Genomic DNA, 18,335 nt, shown 5'->3' with positions numbered 1-18,335 from the left:
AAATTTCACTTGTCATTTTCCTCTAACGTGTTGGTCATTTTCGCTGACTCTTCTCTCCCCCAGCCCACCTCCAAATCCCCTCCTCCCTGCAATATATTACCTTTCCTCTCTCCTCTCAAATCCTTCCGATAGCTAATTCTTATTGAACCTATCCAAAGGATCAAAACAAAACCTCATACAGAAATAGGAAACTAATTACACTTTTACAAAAAGTAAAGCTTGGAGGAAAATAATCAACTGCAAATATATATTGCTAGGTTAAAACACAAACACTTGTGACACAGGTGCGTGCACTCTATCACTCTTAGCCTTGAGGCAGTGGCTAGGTCCTACAGAGTTTTCACCGAGGGTAGAGACAAAGTTTAACAGCAGCAAAAATCAACCTATTCCCCACCTTCCCCCTCAAAAGAATACCCACACACACTATTCTCATCTAGCATTTATTCCCTGAAACATGCCCCTATTAGATCTTTGCCCATGTCTGGGTCTTGTGCTTGATAAAATGGGGACTTTGGCCTATCTGACCCCGATAATGTGCCCAGGCCCAGTGCAATACTGCTCCCGAGATCCAGCTCCACCCTAGTGATTGGAGCCCAGCCATCAGGGTAATCATAACACTCCATGTTTGTAGTTTCATAACATTCAAGATGCTTTAGCAAACCTTGTCTGATTTACTACCACTTGTCCAGTAGGCAGGTCAAGATGTATTATTTGCATCTTACAGTTGAGGAGACAAAGGTTCAAGAGGGTCAAGTGGCTCACTCAACAGTTGACATTTCATTGACTGCTCACTATGTGCCAAGTCCAGTACTAAGGCAGCATTGTTTGCATCATCTCATTTAAGCTCACAAGTAACTGATGAGAGAGAGAACTATTATTTCTGAGCCAAAAACTGAGCCTTGGAGGGGTTAAGTAACTTGCCTACAATCAAATCTTTTAAGTAGCAGAGGCAAAACTCAGACCCAATGAATTACACACTGGAACGTTCTGAGTGACTAATGTACTCTTGTGGCCATTGGCGTACCAGGGAATTAATATTACACAAAGAAGAGACACACTCAGAGAATTTCACTTCTGCCACCCTGGAATAGGGAGCTGTGTGTCTCATGGAACTGAGGTGTTAATGTGGATGGTGTCATTGAGCTCAGCACATGGAAGGTGCTCAATGAAGAGTTGGTGAACCAAGTGTTAAAATGTTCATTCCGCTAGATGAGGAGGAAACCTGCAAAATGATTTCAACTTGACCTTTATTTGGAGAGGTAAAATAAGCTTGCTTGGAAGTCCAGAGACTATGGGAGGCAACCAATGGGTGGAAGAGGGAGGAACCACCAGAGACTTAACTGGATTATAAACATTTTGTGAGCCAAAACTCACCACTATGTTTGAAGTTCTGACTCCAAAGCCATTATGGCAAACCTGATGGCCGGATGATCCACTTAGCTCCTTCCTCTGTGTCATCATCAGCTCTCCAACTTATTTGAGGAGCTGTAGGTTGTTTACAATTGAGTTTCCTCTAGTCAGTTAATAACCTGCATGCAAATAAGGACCGTTTCCTGTCGTTGGGATTTCTTTAAACATAAACCAAGTCAGAATATAATGTTTCTCAATGTAAAAAATCTTTATTGCTATTTTGATTTAAAAGGTGATCAAAAATATTTATTCTTGCCTTAACTCATAGCTTCATAGTGTTATGAAATGTGGTTTCATTTTTTATCTTCCTCTAAAGAAAAAGCAGAAAATTCCTAAAGGTGCTTTTGGATAAGAAACTAATTCTACATACAAGTTAGAGAAAATTACAGTTTCATGCTAAAATAAAGTACTTATAACATAAGAGGTGTTCCATTCTAAAACAAAGCCATGAAAGAGATTTCTTTTCATTTTATTTATTATTATTGTTATTATTTTTTACAAACAATAGATTTGCTGCAACATGCTCTGGCTCATATTATTGAATTAAAAAATTTAACACATTTCAAAAATATCAAAAATACACTATAATGAGTCTTAGGACTACAATACGACAATGATTGCACAAAACCATAGATATGAACTCACTGTTTGGATGACATCCATTGGCAACAGTGAGAGAAAACCCTATAGCATCTGGGAGAAGTGCATGGAATTTAGAATACAAGGAGCTTATGTGTGATTGAAGGATCACCAAATGAGGGAAACAGCAGGATTTACTGTAGCTGCTTTTCTCAATCTAGCAAGTGCTTACCCAATTATGGGGCAAAAGTCACTAACTGGAGAGAAAGATTAACTTGCCTCCATGATCGGGGGAGTCTGAAAGGCTCTACCCAGAGGGAAGTAAAAAGTGACACAAGACAGTTCTATAGTGATGCTGCAGACATCACTGAATGGCTTGGAGACTATTTAATAATTGGTACATTTATCAATAACAGCCAAGTGCTCCCTTATGGAGGTCTCTTCATTAATTATTGAGTAGATAGAGAAGGTGAGCCTGTGGCTTCCAAGTACCTGCTTTTGCTGAAGGTCTACATGGAAAGAAGAGCATCATTTGATATTCAGTAGATCAGCCAAACCTAACTGGCTCCATCTCCTGGAAAATAGCACTCGCTACAAACAATTATAATAGCACCCAATGATTACCAAGCTGCTCTTGTTGGCTCTTCTATACACCAGGAAAATGAACTCATCAACTTATTGCACACATAGACTCTACAGTAGTATAATAAAGCCCTCACTTGTATTAGGAGTGGTAATTCAATGACTCTATGGTAGCACTGTAGCTTTATGACATTCCTGCATTCAAATTTTCAAATACATTTCTAATCCATTAGGATACAAATAAGACTCATGTATTTTTCTTTCTTCCCTGGGATTCCCAAACTGCTCCCATAAGCAGGAATGATGTTCTTTCAGAAATTCTCTTCACTTCTCTATTAAATGGGAGGTACACACAGAGACCTGAGAATCCTGCAGAGGCCAGAATCTCTGGGCTAGAGATCATCGGTGCTGTCCTGGGATATTACCTTCACCTGGAGACAGATTACTGGATTTCACCACCTGACAACCTAATCAGATCACACAATGACTGTAAATGACCTCATAGGCCAAAAGAGTTCTCTATGTTATTTTTGGTAATGTGCTATGGCCTTGTTACCTTCTATTTGAACACAGAGCAATTACAGAGGGAAATGAATGAAAGGAAGTTACAAAAAAGAATAACCAGTTTTGGTATAGCCTATATTAAAGGTTTTCAATACAACCTAATGTTTCCTGAAAATAAATCTACCACAAGAACACTTGGAATTTTTAGAGTTCTTCTGACTAAAAAGTAAATACATTTACTTCTGGTAAAGTCATTTCAGAACTGGGTTTTGTGATGGTTCTAATAAGTAGGGTAGGAAACAATAAGAAAACAAGAAAAGGGTTCACAGATAAAGGACAATTTTTAAGAGATTATACTATTAAAGTGGTATATTCTCAAAATAACTTTCTTTTTTAGACAACATCACTATTTTGTAAACTCAAAGGTACTGTGGTCTGGGTAGGAAGATGTTTTACATCACCCATCACAATTATCTTGGGTTCTTCCTTCATTTCCATTTTTTCTATTTTCCCATATAAAAAAATAAGGCAGCAACACACTATTGTGCCCATCTTTCTAACAGCACTGAAACTTTGTATGAGCCACTATGTTCTCCACTTTGACTCAAGACCTGAGTTCTACAATTTTTTAGTAGCTGACACAGGGAAGTCAAGTGTTCCTGACAATCTGGGGACTCAAATTCAGATTCTCGAGGGGTTGAACATTAGACAGCCATTGGAATGGTATGGAATCCCCTTAGAGTGTACCTCACCGACACACGCACATGGGTAGGGGGCCTCTGAGAAGATGAAGATATGTAACCATTTGTGGACAGGTTCTCTGGTTTTCTACTATGGCTTCAACAAAAACTTCAATAAAACCCCCTATATTTATGTATATACCAACCCTATCTTTAACATTTTGTTTCTCATGAAACAAATTAAAAATGGTTCTACCCTATTTTCTTTTGATGAAAGTATTCTAAAAATTCAAAGCATATTCCCCATTGGGTAGAATCAAGCAATGTCAAAATTTTGTAGGAATAAATAGGAATTAATTTTCCTAAGTAAATCTTCTAAAGGAAAAGGCAATAGAAATATGGAAGGACTTGCATTTTGCTAGGGTTATGTGGAATGTGCAAAAAATATGGTAAACCAGGTTTTCTGTAAGTGTAGGACTTTCTCAATTAAGTCTTTCTTGTATTAGTAATTGAGGCCAGTACTCTGAAACCGTGTGAGACGGATAAGCAGTTTTCAGAGGAGTACTCTGTTAAACATTAAAAAGATGAACTCTCACCTCACTTCCAACATTTCAGAAAACTATCCCTCTGCTCTAGAATAAGAGAAGGAACTTGTCTGACTCTGAGCTCCATCCATCTGTTCTCATTCAGCCTCAGTCTGTTCAGTCATCTGCTATAACTCAAGGTTACTTGGATGCAGGCAGCATCAGCCTCGGCCCCACATCCTAGGAGGCTGACTGCCAACTCCATCACATGTTAGGGAAAGAGGCCAATCCCCAAATGCCTCCCTTGTGATCTGCTGGGAAAGTCCTAGCAGGTGTCACATTTATCAAGGAGTTATTCTGTTTGTGATGTCGGGGGACGTAGTCTCAGTCCTCACTCCTTGCCCATCTTCATCCCCAAAAGAAGATCCTACTCCAAGTTTCTCAGGAGCATTCAGAGTCTGATTATCTAATAGTAAAATCAATTCCCCAGGGTCCTTCCTAGTACCCACAAAGAAGGCTCCAAAACCCGATGATCATTCTGCCTATGGACAAAGGTGCTGGGCTGCCTCTAAGAAGATTGGCTCGAGTGCAGATTTGAAAATTAAAAGTTCACAGTCAACAAAAAGTGCTCTCATTACATTACATACATAAATTATCTGATTGGTTCTACATTTCCAATAAACGTCATTTCAATAGGCTGTATTCTCGTAGAGAAGAATGAAAAGCCATGTGACTAGTCACATCACATCCCATCAGTTAGGTTGAGATATAAGTGATTTCTCTGTCACAGAGATCCATCAGCAGCAATCAGTAAAGAGAATCAATCTTCAGTTATTTCCTCCACAGAAATAGTCCCTTTCCTGCCCAGGGAGGCAAATTCTCAAAATTATCCTAGGAGAGAAAGGGTTAATGGCAGGTGGTAGGACTGATACAGGGCAACATCTGCTTTCTCCCCAGTAACTCTGGGAATTCCAATGCAGGTTAAATGTGAAACTTAACACTGATGGTGTTTACTAGCTTATCCAGAGCAAGACCCTGATAGCTCTCACCACTTTTGGCTCCAAGTTCTACGCCCCTTATCTATGGTTTAGAAATGAAGAGGCAAAATGCTCTGGAAGGGTCCCCACCCCAACACTACACAGTCTTCCCTAGTGCTGTGGCTCCTGGGGGAGGATCACAGTGCTGTGTCAAACTCCTCCGGGAGCTCGGTCCGATCCTCTTCACTGGGCTCAGGCTCGGGCCTGCTTTCTTGGTGGTGTTTCATTTGCTCCTTCACTTCTTCTTCTAGGTCACGAGGGACAACAAACTGATCCTCTGGCTCCAGCTGAGTGGGGGCAGCAAAATAGCCAGTTTTCTTCTTGGGTGCTTCTGTGGCCACTTCAATGAGGTTCAGGCTATCTTCTAGGGGCACAATAGAGCCATTGGAGAGTTTCTTTCCATAGAGACAGGAAGTGGAGGGAGACTTCTGTAATTCCATCTTGTCCTTGCTCACTGGCAAAAGTATGCCACTATTCACACTATTCTGTCTTCGGATCCCCAAAAATACTCCTCTAGCATGTTCCTCAGGACATGGGGTAGGAGAATTCTCTCTAAGAGTGGGAGAGTTCTCAAGATCCCTTCCCCTACAGCAGTGGATATCTACTTCTACTTCTACCTTGCTGCCATTTGTTATGACCCCTTCGACGGGCTGGTCATCATCACTATCTAGGCCATTGTCAGACTGGTTACTTGAGAAAGTTGCACAAGAAGGCTGGCGCTGAAAAACCCCAGAGGTGGGTGTTGGATGAAGGCTGCAGCGCCTCTCTGGTCTTGGAAGCAAGCCAGCATCCAGGCCAACAGTGTTATGTTCGTCAGAAGCAGTGGATCCCACCTCACTGCTCACCTCTGAAGTTGACATCTCACTGCTGAACTCAGAGGCAATACCACTACTGGAGGAAGGAGTGGTTGGCTTGGGAGGGTCCTTGACGACGGTGGTTGAAGCAAATCCCCCAGGACCTGGGAGGGTGAGCCCATTCATTTCACAAGTGCAGCCTTCCTCACCAATGTTCAAATAAACCACCATCGCCCCCACATTGTCCTGACAACCATAGCTCTGGGCTAATGTGCACAGTTTTTTGGCAGCTGCTAATGGGTCTTGTACATGGCGTACTGCGTTGACAGCTTCTGTATATGACAAATGTTCCCACAATGCTTTGTTTCCCAGAATCAGCAATTCATCTTGAATGGTAAGTGGCGTGGAAGATATGTGGGGCTTGGGGAGGATCCAAGGGTAGAGGTATGTGCAGCCCAGCATCCGGGTGCAGCAGGTTACCCCATTCACTTTGTTGTCCTAGAGACACGCAGAATGCAAATTTTGAGAAACAAGCAACAATGACATACAATTTTATATCTTTCTAGATCAAAATGCTTAGGGCTCTACAATAAAACAATTGACATGTTATATATTTTTTCCTAGGATATGTATAATTTTAAGTGGACTTACAAAAATAAATGTATAGAATTCTAAAAGGACAAAATATCATATGGTTACTACACCAAACAGTTCAGAAGACTGAAGCTAAAACTGATTAAGTAGCTAAAAGCCACCTCCATCTCAAAAGATATTTGCTCTAACATGCAGTACAGGCCTCAGCATGTCTTTAAATAGAGAAACATCCGTTAGAAAAATAATAAGCAGAACTGTTATTAATTCTCCATTACTACTATTCTCAGAAAGGCCAAAACTCAGATGGGTCACTAAAAATGATTTCTCATTTAAAGGCACAGTTGGGACTGAAAAGATTCAGGAAGATATTAAATGGCTAGGAGAATCTTGGTAGCTAAAGCATTAAATAATCTAAAAAGTCATTTAGCCTAGAAAAGGAAAGTCTGAAATCTGTAGCATCATTTACCTACTCTATAAGGACTGTACCAATAATGAACAGCAGATCAAGTCACAAGTGACAGAATTCTAAACTTAGAGAAAAAGGAATAACCCTGGTTGCAAGTTGGGAATGTTCATCTGCCAGATACTTTGTACTGATTTCTTTTCAAGATAAAACCAAATAAAACCTCTAAAGCTGTCAATATATTTATTTCATAGTTGCAGTCATTCTCTGGGTGAAAATACTAACTCTCTCATTTACCAGAATTTGTCACAAACTCTACATTTTATTTTTCTCATCTGTAAAATGGAAGTAAAACAACTTCTTTCATGGGGGTTATGGTAAAGATTAAATAAAATAATGAAAGTACAGTGCTTAGCAAATAATAAGCAAACAATAAATAAATGTCTGTGGTTAAAATAACATTTGTAAAAATATTTCTTATTTGTCCAGGACCTCATAAGAAAAATCTAAACAACATTATCTAAATACTGTAAAAGTAGACTAATCAAACAAAAAGTTATCTTTATCTTTCATTTGTTTTGACTGAAAGACCTTCCTAAGACTAATGCCTCGTAGTTCCAGAATCTTCTAGTATCAACCACACTATAATGATACTCTTTTTGTTTTGTGCTGCTTTGGATGGAATCTAATATGGATAGTCTTTTTACAGAATTCTGACACAACAGACAGCCCAGAAATGGACCCACGCAAACACAATGCACTGATCTTTGACAAAGGAGTGAAGGCAATTCGATGGAGAAAGAACAGTCTTTTCAACAAACACTGCTGGGACAACTGAACATTCACATGCAAAAAAAGAAAAAGAATTCAGACACAGAGCTTACACCTTTCACAAACATGAATTCAAAAGAGATCATAGACCTAAATGTAAAACACGAAACTTCTGGAAGATAATAGGAGAAACTAAGTGACTTTGGGTTTGGCAACAAGTTTTTAGATACAACATCAAAAGCATGACCCATGAAAGAAAAAAAATGGTAAGCAGGACTTCATTAAAACTAGTAACTTCTGCTCCTCAAAAGACACTATTAAAAGAATGAAAAAATAAAAGCCACAGACTGGGAGACAATACTTGCAAAACTTCTATCTGATGAGGACTTGTATCCAAGATAGACAAGAACTCTTAAAACTCAACAATAAACAAACAATTCAATGAAAAATGAGCAAAAGATATGAACAGAATTCTGCTTTGCAGTAAACAATGTTCACATGTAAATCCTAGTCTCTTTGAAAGCAAAAATGTTATGCTAATTTCTAAAAAGAGAAAAGCTATAAAATAGTAGAGATACTGATGCTTTACTATTAAAAAAAAAAAACCCAGGGGGCCAGCCCGGTGGCACAGTGGTTAAGTTCGCATGTTCTGCTTCTCAGTGGCCTGGGGTTCGCAAGTTCGGATCCCAGGTGTGGACATGGCACCGCTTGGCAGAAGCCATGCTGTGGTAGGTATCCCACGTCTAAAGTAGAGGAAGATGGGCATGGATGTTAGCTCAGGGCCAGTCTTCCTCAGCAAAAAGAGGAGGATTGGCAGCAGATGTTAGCTCAGGGCTAATCTTCCTCAACAACAACAACAACAAAAAATTAAAAAGCCCAGAGCATACTAAGCCATATAATATTTTGAAACATTACATTTCAGAATGGAGACATCAAACTATAGAACTTTTTCTTCTTCTGTTTGGAATAACAAACCATATGAGGTAGAAATCAACCAAGGGGGACATTTACATTCATTTTACATGTAAGCTCTACATCTAAAGGATCACAAATGAAGATTTTTCATTTCTAATTAATTTGATTTTTCTTTTTGCGAGTTATTAACTGCTCATTAGATTTTCTCCTAGTACTATTATCTGGTTTGGATACAATTTACAAGGCTTGATGGGAAGAAAATGGACCTTCACTGCCTCTATGCAGAACAGCATTCTCTAGATTTGAGGAGTACAAGTGACTGGTGGAGAGTGAGACTCACCTCTGTTATGATGGCTTTTTGGTCCTTCACCCTCTGAGCCTCTTCTGAGTCCTGTTCCAGGCTGAAGACTTTAGAGAGGGGCACTGGTTTCCCACTTCGGCACAGGACTGCTTGGCATGTGCCAACGTTGGCCACTGTCAAGCTAAAACTACTTGTTGGGTCGGCAGTGTCAGGGCGGATGTAACAAAGGAGAGCAGAGGAGCCCAGCTTCTGGCCAGCCATTCCTAATTTCCTATTTAGAAAGAAAGGAAAATGAAGACATGGTAGCTAATTTTAGAACAAAGTGGCAGTCCTTCATGTCCGTGATTTCCTTGTTTTTCTGCCATGTGACTGTGAACCAGAATTATCCACCTGAAGGCAGTCTCTTGCTATAGGTGATGATGGTGAAGAGAATCACGTCTTCCATGCTTAGCTGACAAGGAAATTTTACAAAAAGGGTTGGGGAAAAGGAGACAATAAGGGTACATCTTTCTCTACTGCCTCTGCTTATGTCGGCTCATAGACTACAACGACCTAATTCAGTGGCTTCCAACTTTAGAACATCAGAATCACCCAGAAGGCTTGTTAAAACACACATTGCTGGGCCCACCCACAGAGTTTCTGACTCAGTGGGTAAGGGGCTGGCCCAATAATCTGCATTTCCAACAAGTTTCTGGTGATGCTGAGACTGCTGGTCCTAGAACAACACTCTGAGAACCACTCACTTAGGTTGCAAGTTCCTTGAAGGAAAGACCATAATTCTCCTTGTATTTCTCCCATGCACAAGGCATCTATCCCCTAGATGGCTACTATCAGAAAGATCTGGTTTCAAATTCCAGCTCTGCGATTTAGAGGCTATAGATCCTCAGCAAGTTAATTCTTCCAGAAATTTTTATGATAAAATATCTACCTCTTTGGCTTGTTTTGAAAATAAAAGATATAATAAGAAAAATGCTTGGTATAGTGCCCAGCTCTTGGAAGATGCTTCATAAATTGAGTTCCCTTTCCAAAACCCTTTATTTTGCCAAGTTCCTAGGCTCAATTCTATTACTGAAAAATAGTCTCCTTTCCCAATATCTTTGCTTTGTGTTATAATGACAGATAAAATCAGGTTGGGCTCCAGGCTGCTCCATTTCAACTTTGATTACACAAGTTTACAACCTCTCAGTGGTACATATCCTCTATGCAGCCCACTTGGCGTGCAAGATGCTCCATTAGCTGCTAAGAGATTTTCAACAGTTTGGTTATATAGGGTTTTTGTCCTTAAGTGGCTTAGACTTGAATGAGAAGATTAGTTGGTAAATCCCCACTAATAAGTATTCTAAACACATGAATCTGATCAATGCTTAACCTTTTATAGGTCACTGACTCTTTGGCGAATCTTATAAAAGCTTACCATTTCCTTTCCCCAAATCTACAAATGCATATACACACACAATTTTTTGTGCATGATTTCTGGGCTTTCCAGATCCTCACCAGTCTTTGGGTCAACAGAGAAAACAGATGGCTCCAGAGACTCTTTAAAGAGCCCAAACTCCACATGCCATGCTGATAGAACGGTCACGAAAGGAGCAAGGTCTCACCTTGCTCTTGTACCTGTAATTTAGACCCTGACTTTCTGGCTTACTGAGACATATTTTCCAAAAGCGGGACTGAGTTAGGGATTATTCAACCCACCTGCTTACCTGTGAGATACCAAGAAGGTGTTAGCCATGAAGACTGTGTCATTTGCTGACTGCTGAACCTCTTCCAAAAGCACGTCTGCCATGGTACACTGGAGCAGGCGAGGGAGCTCCTCATTTCGGTCCCCATCGAACATGCCATACACAGCTCCAACCCCCTCTGCAAAGTTATCCACAGCTAGGGCAGATACACACAGCCTATCACAGAAATACAGAAGGACAAACATCAAAGAATTATTCTTGGTAATAGGTAAAGGATTGGTAAAGGATTATTCTCCAGTGTGCCTTCTTTAAAAAAGTATTAATTGAGGATTGAGAAGAATAGTAGTAAATCCTAATCTACACATGAAAAAAATGTTAGATAAGATAAGTATCATCTGAAAGAGTGATGTCATAAGAAAAGGGGGAATTCAGCCACATCCATGAGCAGTACATATTAGTTTTGCAATGCTGCCAAAGGCTGGACAGATTAAATGTTTTCTCTTAGTAGTGATTAAGGACTAGTATTGTCAATGTCCTTCAGCCGAAGACCCCCAGGAGCACACCTGTGGTTGAATAAGTTGGGTTTATTATGCTGTGCAGCAAGGGAAAATGCACACCGTGGAACTCTAGGGTATATAGGTAAGACAGTATTGGAAAAACCTAGTAGAGAGTTTCGGCTTTGGTTGGGTCATTTCGGGGAAGTCTAACAAAGTGGGGAACCATACTAGATTGGGTGCTGTCAGAAAGCAAGGCCATTCTATGGTTGGGTATCTCAATAAATCTTATCTATAGGGAAAGAGGATAAAGCTGTAATTGGTAAAGAAAGTAGCAGTCACCCATTTTAGCCAGGAGAGGGGATGTTTGGTATTTTATGGACTGTGCATTCATCTTGTTTTTGTCTCAGGGGATCATGTTCTCAGGATCTTATCTGATGCTGCCATTCTGTGATTTGTCTATGTCCAAAAGAAGAACGACACAGCCCAACTTTCAGCATCAGATCAGTTCCTAGATCTCAGGGGCTGCCTTTTTTCCCCTCAGTCTCCAGGGCCAAGATACTCACTTATTTCTCTGCCCTGCCATCTCAGCCAGTCCATGGCTCCAGAAGGTAGACGTAATTGTAGAATCAGTGGTTGGCAAAGGTTTCTGATCAATTTTTAGGGTTGTGATATGGCTGTGGGAAGTGGAGGAAGGGAAGATTAAACCATATGCATTTCTGTATTTTACAAAAACAACCCAACAACAATATATGTTTTTATAAAATAATCTGTTTACAGACCAAGATTCATTTCCAGAGAGAATTAATGACACTAAAGAGAGACTGAAATGACAGTAGTGTGCTGATCCACTGGCCAAGGAGGAGGAGGGAAAGGAAGGAAAGGGGTAGGAGGAAGAAATAGGGGTCAAATATTGTTACAATTGATGCCGTTCATTTCAGTGAAAAACTAAGCACAACAAGGATTTCTACGTTTCAGCCAACTGTCCACTTAATATTTTGATACAATGAAGTCTTGGTACAATGAATGAGCTTGCATTGTCTCTTAGATGTTGTAATGTAATGTGATCTGTGCCACCTAAAATATCTATGCCTGGCATGTAAAAATATTCAGTGTATGGCTAAGCAGTAGTCATCATGCTGAGTTCTAATATAAATAGGCTGACTACTGGATAGAACATCCATCAAAAATTGCATCAGGGGCTGGCCTCATGGCCGAGTGGTTAAGTTTGTGCTCCGCTTCAGCAGCTCAGGGTTTCGCTGGTTCAGATCCTGGCCACAGACCTAGCACCGCTCATGAAGCCATGCTGAGGCAGCGTCCCATATAGCAGAGCCAGAAGGACGTACAACTAGAATATACAACTATGTACTGGGGGCTTTGGGGAGAAGAAGAAAAAAAGACTGGCAAGGGATGTTAGCGCAGGTGCCAATCTTTAAAAAGAAAAGAAATTGAATCAAAGAAGAGAACCAAGCGCTTTATGACCGAATTCATTCTATTCCTTTAGTTAATCAAGATTTCCACAGTCCTTAAGAAGACATACACACAGCTGGTAGCACTAAAAGCACATGCAGATTCAACTTCAAATTTTCTTCCTACCTAAATGTGTCCAACGTCTTGTGTTCCAGAACCAGATTTGTATTTCCCGTCAGGTCAAGGTCTTGTAAAGTAGCAGGCAAAGCCTCAGGAATCAGGATTTCTGTCAAGTCATTGCAGCTTAGGTCTACAAACTGAGAGGAAAATGGAGAAATTAAGTTAATTCTTAATTCCCTAATGCTCACTCTCCTACTGTATCCTCAAAGGGAACTTAATTTCTTCCCAGGAATCAATTAAATATACTGTGATCCCAAATTGCCACTTCCTTTTTCCTCATTCACACTCTTGCCATTTCTCCCAAAAGCACATCATTCCAGCACATAAAAGTACCTGGATCTGAGGCAACTGCAGTATTTCTGGGAAAATGCTGATGTTGTTGGAGTGTGCGACAAGGGTGTGCAGCCTTTTACAGTTTGCTATGGTTGTGGGAATGGTTTTAAGCTTGTTGCCACTTAGGTTGAGTTCCTCCAACTCCTCCAATTTATTTAGTTTGCTGAAAAAGAAACACCAAAAATAACATACTGCACCTGAAATAAGTAGCTGCCAAGCAAGTACAGTAGCCACAGAGTACAGAGGTGACCTGGTCCACTGCCAGGTGACTAGTCAGAATGAAACAATCAGATACCAGCAAAGGGAACAAACAGCTCACCATGGTGACTGCTCTTGCTGAATCTCAGCCTAATCTGCCTCCCAGTGTGTTTCAAGGGCTGAAGCTTCCCTTGCTTCTCTTACAGCTGTTGGATCTTGTGGGCATGAACATCTTCCTATTATCTGACTTACAGGAAGTGGCTGAACCAGCATGGACCTAGGTTTGGTAGATTAGTTATAGTACTTGATTTGCCACTAACTAGTTGCAAAATCCTGGGTAAGTTAATGTCAGTGGACATCAATATCCTCAGCTGTAAAATAAAGAAGTTGTACGAAATCATCACTAAGGTTCATTTCAGTTTTAAATTTCTACAGTGACTTATTCGTAGCACAATCCATCTTCTTAAACATTAACTGAGTGCTTATTATACAGACAGCACTGTGCTTGGCACTGTGATGTGATTCACACTCTTCCACAGGATTGAGCAAAAGTTTCTACACAGCAAGTGAAGTATCTTAAGATGGCCTAACACCTTTATCTAGATTATTACAAATCGCTCTGATTTCTTTTTATCTATTTATTTAAAAAATTATAAAAATAATAAACTGAGCCCAGCCCTGTGGCTGAGTGGTTAAAGTTCTGCACGCTCTGCTTCTGCAGCCTGAGTTCGCAGGTTCAGATCCTGGGCGTGGCCTTACTCCACTTGCCAGACATGCTGTGGTGGTGTCTCATATATAACAAAACAGAGGAAGATTAGCACAGATGTTAGCTGAGTGCTAATCTTCCTCAAGCAAAAAAGAGGAAGATTGGCAATGGATGTTAGCTCAGAGTGAATCTTCCTCAGCAAAAATAATAATAATAAACTGCTGTAACATGGAGAGAAAGTTTGGAAAATGAAGAAAATAATCAACAATAATACCACCAATCTGAAAAAATTACTATTCTCACTTTACTGAATTTCCCACCAAATTTTCATATGCAGATTTGTTTTATATAAATTCACATCCTGCCCTTTTCATTAATATATAATAATTTCTGTTGCTAGAAAATAAATTCACAAATGCTTTTACTAACTAAGATCAGTAAATTAAAATTTTCTTTCTTATTACAATAGTAATACTCAGTGAAAAAAATTTAAAAATAGAGACAGAAACAGAAAAAACAGAAAAAGCAGAAAATCAGACAGAAACAGAAAAAAAATCTTTTAATCTCACTACCAGAGATAATCTCTGATGACAATTTGGTGGACAGTATTCTTGTCCTTTTAAATGCAGGAAACTATATTTTTCAAATTAAAAAAGATGCCATATTATACATATTGTTTTATAACTTGCTTTTTTTGTTTTTACTTAATAATATATTCAGAAATTTCTTCCATTTCCATACCTCACACTTTTCTCTCATACTCCTCCCTCCCTGGATCTTTCTGACTTATGAACAGAAATGCAGTACCCCAATTTCAATCAGTCTCTTGCTGAGCACCCAGAAGTGTGCTAGATTCTGAAAATAGTCCAAAAAACACAGAAGATCTGGACTGTGCCTGTGCAATTACAACACTGTTCAGGAGATGACTTGCCAGTGGATTTATTATTCAGTATAGAACATATGTTTCCTTTAATATACTCCTAACTTCCATTTGTTTTATTATCTGTATTCAGATTACTCTAATTTTATGTGATCTCCTGTTAATTCTTATGTTTACTTCTAACTTCATGTTTTCATATTCTTTGATGTGTTTTAAGTTTTATATCAGCCTGCTTTTGACCCCTCCAACAATAAGAGTGTCATCAAATTAGGCGGAATTCATTAGTTTCAGAGTATTGCACCTGATATCTCACAACAGCTTCATATACTAATAGAACTTGTCAGTGGTCTGTCATTTTCACTTTATATGAACACATTTGAGTCCAACTGAATTAACCTGATAGGATTTCAAGAAATCTGTCACATTCTGAAATTAAGATTCTGTATACATGTTAAAAGCCATGGTTCAAATTCTTTCAAGGAAGCTATCAAGTTTATCCCACTTGTCTCCTCTAAGCTCTAAATATCTCACTTCATAAATTTTCACAAAAATTACAGGATAAGTTTTCTGAAGTTAATCATATTTCTAAGAAAATTTGTAAAATAAAATCAGAATCAAAATATACAGTTTTGTTTTATTTAAAAGTCCAGGACCAGGCGGCTTCCCTGGGGAATTCTATCAAATTTTCAGAGAGGATTTAATACATATCCTTCTCAAGCTATTCCAAAAAATCAGGGAAGATGGAACACTTCTTAACACATTCTACAAAGCCAACATCAGTCCAATACCAAAGCCTGACAAGGACAGGACAAAAAGGAGAGCTACAGGCCAATATTGCCGATGAACATTGATGCAAAAATCCTCAGCAAAATATTGGCAACCCAAATACAGCAATACATCAAAAAGACCATACAACATGATCAAGTGGGATTTATTCCAGGGACACAGGGATGCTTCAACATCCGCAAATCAATCTTAACAAAATGAGGAATAAAAACTACTTGATCATCTCAACAGACACAGAGAAAGCATTTGACAAGATCCAACAGCCATTTAGGATAAAAACACTTAATAAAATGGGGATAGAAGGAAATTACCTCAACATACTAAAGGCCATATATGACAAACCCACAGCCAACATCATACTCAATGAGGAAAAACTGAATACCATCCCTCTGAGGACAGGAACAAAACAAGGATGCCCACTATCATCACTCTTATTCAACACAGTACTAGAGGTTTTGGCCAGAGCAATTAGGCAAGAGAAAGGAATAAAAGGAATCCAAATAGGCAGTGAAGAAGTGAAACTCTGTTTCCAGACGACATGATCTTATGTATAGAAAACCCCAAAGAATCCATCAGAAAACTATTAGAAATAACTAACCACTACAGTAAAATTGCGGAGTACAAAATCAACTTACAAAAATCAGTTACATCTCTGTACTCTAATAATGAACTTACAGAAAGAGAACTCAAGAATACAATTCCATTTATAATTGCAAAAAAAAGAATAAAGTATCTAGGAATAAACTTAACTAAGGATGCAAAGGACTGATACAATGAAAACTATAAGATATTATTGAAAGAAATAGATAATGATGGAAAGAGATGGAAAGAGATTTCATGCACATGGATTGGAAAAATAAACATAGCTAAAATGTCCATACTACCCAAAGCAATCTATGGATTCAGTGCAATCAGAATCCCAATAACATTCTTCATGGAAATAGAGCAAAGAATCCTAAAATTCATATGGGGCAATCAAAGACCCTGAATTGCTAAAGCAATCCTGAGAAAAAAGAACAAAGCTGGAGGCATCACAATCCCTGACTTCAAAATGTACTACAAAGCCATAGTGATCACAACAGCGTGGTACTATTACAAAAACAGGTGCACAAATCAATGGAACAGAACTGAAAGCCCAGAAATAAAACCGCACTTATACAGACAGCTAAGCTTCGACAAAGGTGCCAAGAACATATAATGGAGAAAAGAGAGCCTCTTCAATAAATGGTGTCAGGAAAACTGGACAGCCACATTCATGCAAAAGAAGGAAAGTAGACCATTATCTCATGCCATACACAAAAATAAACTCAAAATGGATCAAAGACTTGAAGATAAATCCTGAAACCATAAAACTCCTGGAAGATAATCTAGGTAGTACACTCTTTGACATCGAACTTAAAAGGATCTTTTCGAATACCATGTCTTCTCAAAGGAAACAAAAGAAAAAATAAACAAGTGGGAATTCATCAGACTAAAGGGTTTCTGCAAGGCAAAAGAAACTAGGATTAAAACCGAAAGACAACCCACCAATTGGGAGAAAATTTTTGCAAATCATATATCCAATAAGGGGTTAATCTCCATAATATATCAGGAACTCACGCAACTGAAGAATAACAAAATAGCCCGATCAAAAAATGGGCAGAGGATATGAACATTTTTCCAAAGAAGATATACAGAAGGCCAATAAACACATGAAAATATGTTCAACATCACTAAGCATCAAGGAAATGCAAATCAAAACTACACTAAGAGATCACCTTATGCCTGTTAAAATGGCTATATTCACTAAGACTAAAAATAACAAATGTTGGAGAGGGTGTGGATAGAAGGGAACCCTCATACACTGCTCGTGGGAATGCAAACTAGTACAGCTACTACGGAGATTCCCCAAAAAAACTAAAAATAGAACTACCATATGACCCAGCTACTGGGTGTCTACCCAAACAACTTGAAATCAACAATCCAAGGTAACATATGTACCCCTATGTTCACTGCAGCACTATTCACAATTGCCAAGACATGGAAACAATCCAAGTGCCCATCGACTGATGATTGGATAAAGAAGATGTGGTATATATGTACAATGGAATACTACTCAGCTAGAAAAAAAGACAAATTCATCCCATTTGCAACAACATGGATGGACCTGGAGGGAATTACGCCTAGTGAAATAAGCCAGACTGAGAAAGACAAACATCAGATGATTTCACTCTTGTGGAATATATACAAGCACATGGACAAAGAAAACAGTTCAGTGGTTACCAGGGGAAGGGGGGTGGGGGTGGGCACAGGGGGTGAAGGGGAGCACGTATGTGGTGACAGACAGGAAATAATGTATAACTGAAATTTCACAATGATGTAAACTATTATGAACCCAAATTAAAGATAAAAAGGGCAAGGGATGTGAATAGACGTTTCTCTAAAGGAGGTATACAAATGGTACAAATGGCCAATAAGCACATGAAAAGATGCTTATTAGCTACTAGAGGAATGCAAATAAAAACCACAATGAAATACCACTTCACACTTACTAGGATAGTCATAGTCAGAAAGATGGACAAGAGAAAGTGTT

The 18,335-nt window shown here is 39.1% G+C and overlaps 1 protein-coding gene across 1 annotated transcript in view; it reads right to left on the bottom strand.

The window, feature by feature from the left end:
• Nucleotides 1-18: 18 nt before the first annotated feature.
• The window catches only part of PHLPP2 (PH domain and leucine rich repeat protein phosphatase 2), a 73,038-nt gene continuing 54,721 nt past the window's right edge, over nucleotides 19-18,335 (bottom strand). The window contains exons 14-19 of the mRNA XM_046681773.1: nucleotides 13,194-13,356; nucleotides 12,867-12,997; nucleotides 11,837-11,947; nucleotides 10,798-10,992; nucleotides 9,134-9,365; nucleotides 19-6,608 (exon numbers count right to left, since the gene is read on the bottom strand). Of these exons, the coding sequence (XP_046537729.1) occupies nucleotides 5,454-6,608; nucleotides 9,134-9,365; nucleotides 10,798-10,992; nucleotides 11,837-11,947; nucleotides 12,867-12,997; nucleotides 13,194-13,356 (1,987 nt within the window). The 3' untranslated portion in view covers nucleotides 19-5,453. The remainder of the gene's footprint in view (nucleotides 6,609-9,133; nucleotides 9,366-10,797; nucleotides 10,993-11,836; nucleotides 11,948-12,866; nucleotides 12,998-13,193; nucleotides 13,357-18,335) is intronic.

Source organism: Equus quagga, chromosome 13 (genome assembly GCF_021613505.1).
Source record: "Equus quagga isolate Etosha38 chromosome 13, UCLA_HA_Equagga_1.0, whole genome shotgun sequence".
NCBI lineage: Eukaryota > Metazoa > Chordata > Mammalia > Perissodactyla > Equidae > Equus > Equus quagga.
This window is presented reverse-complemented; position numbering and strand designations above follow the sequence as displayed.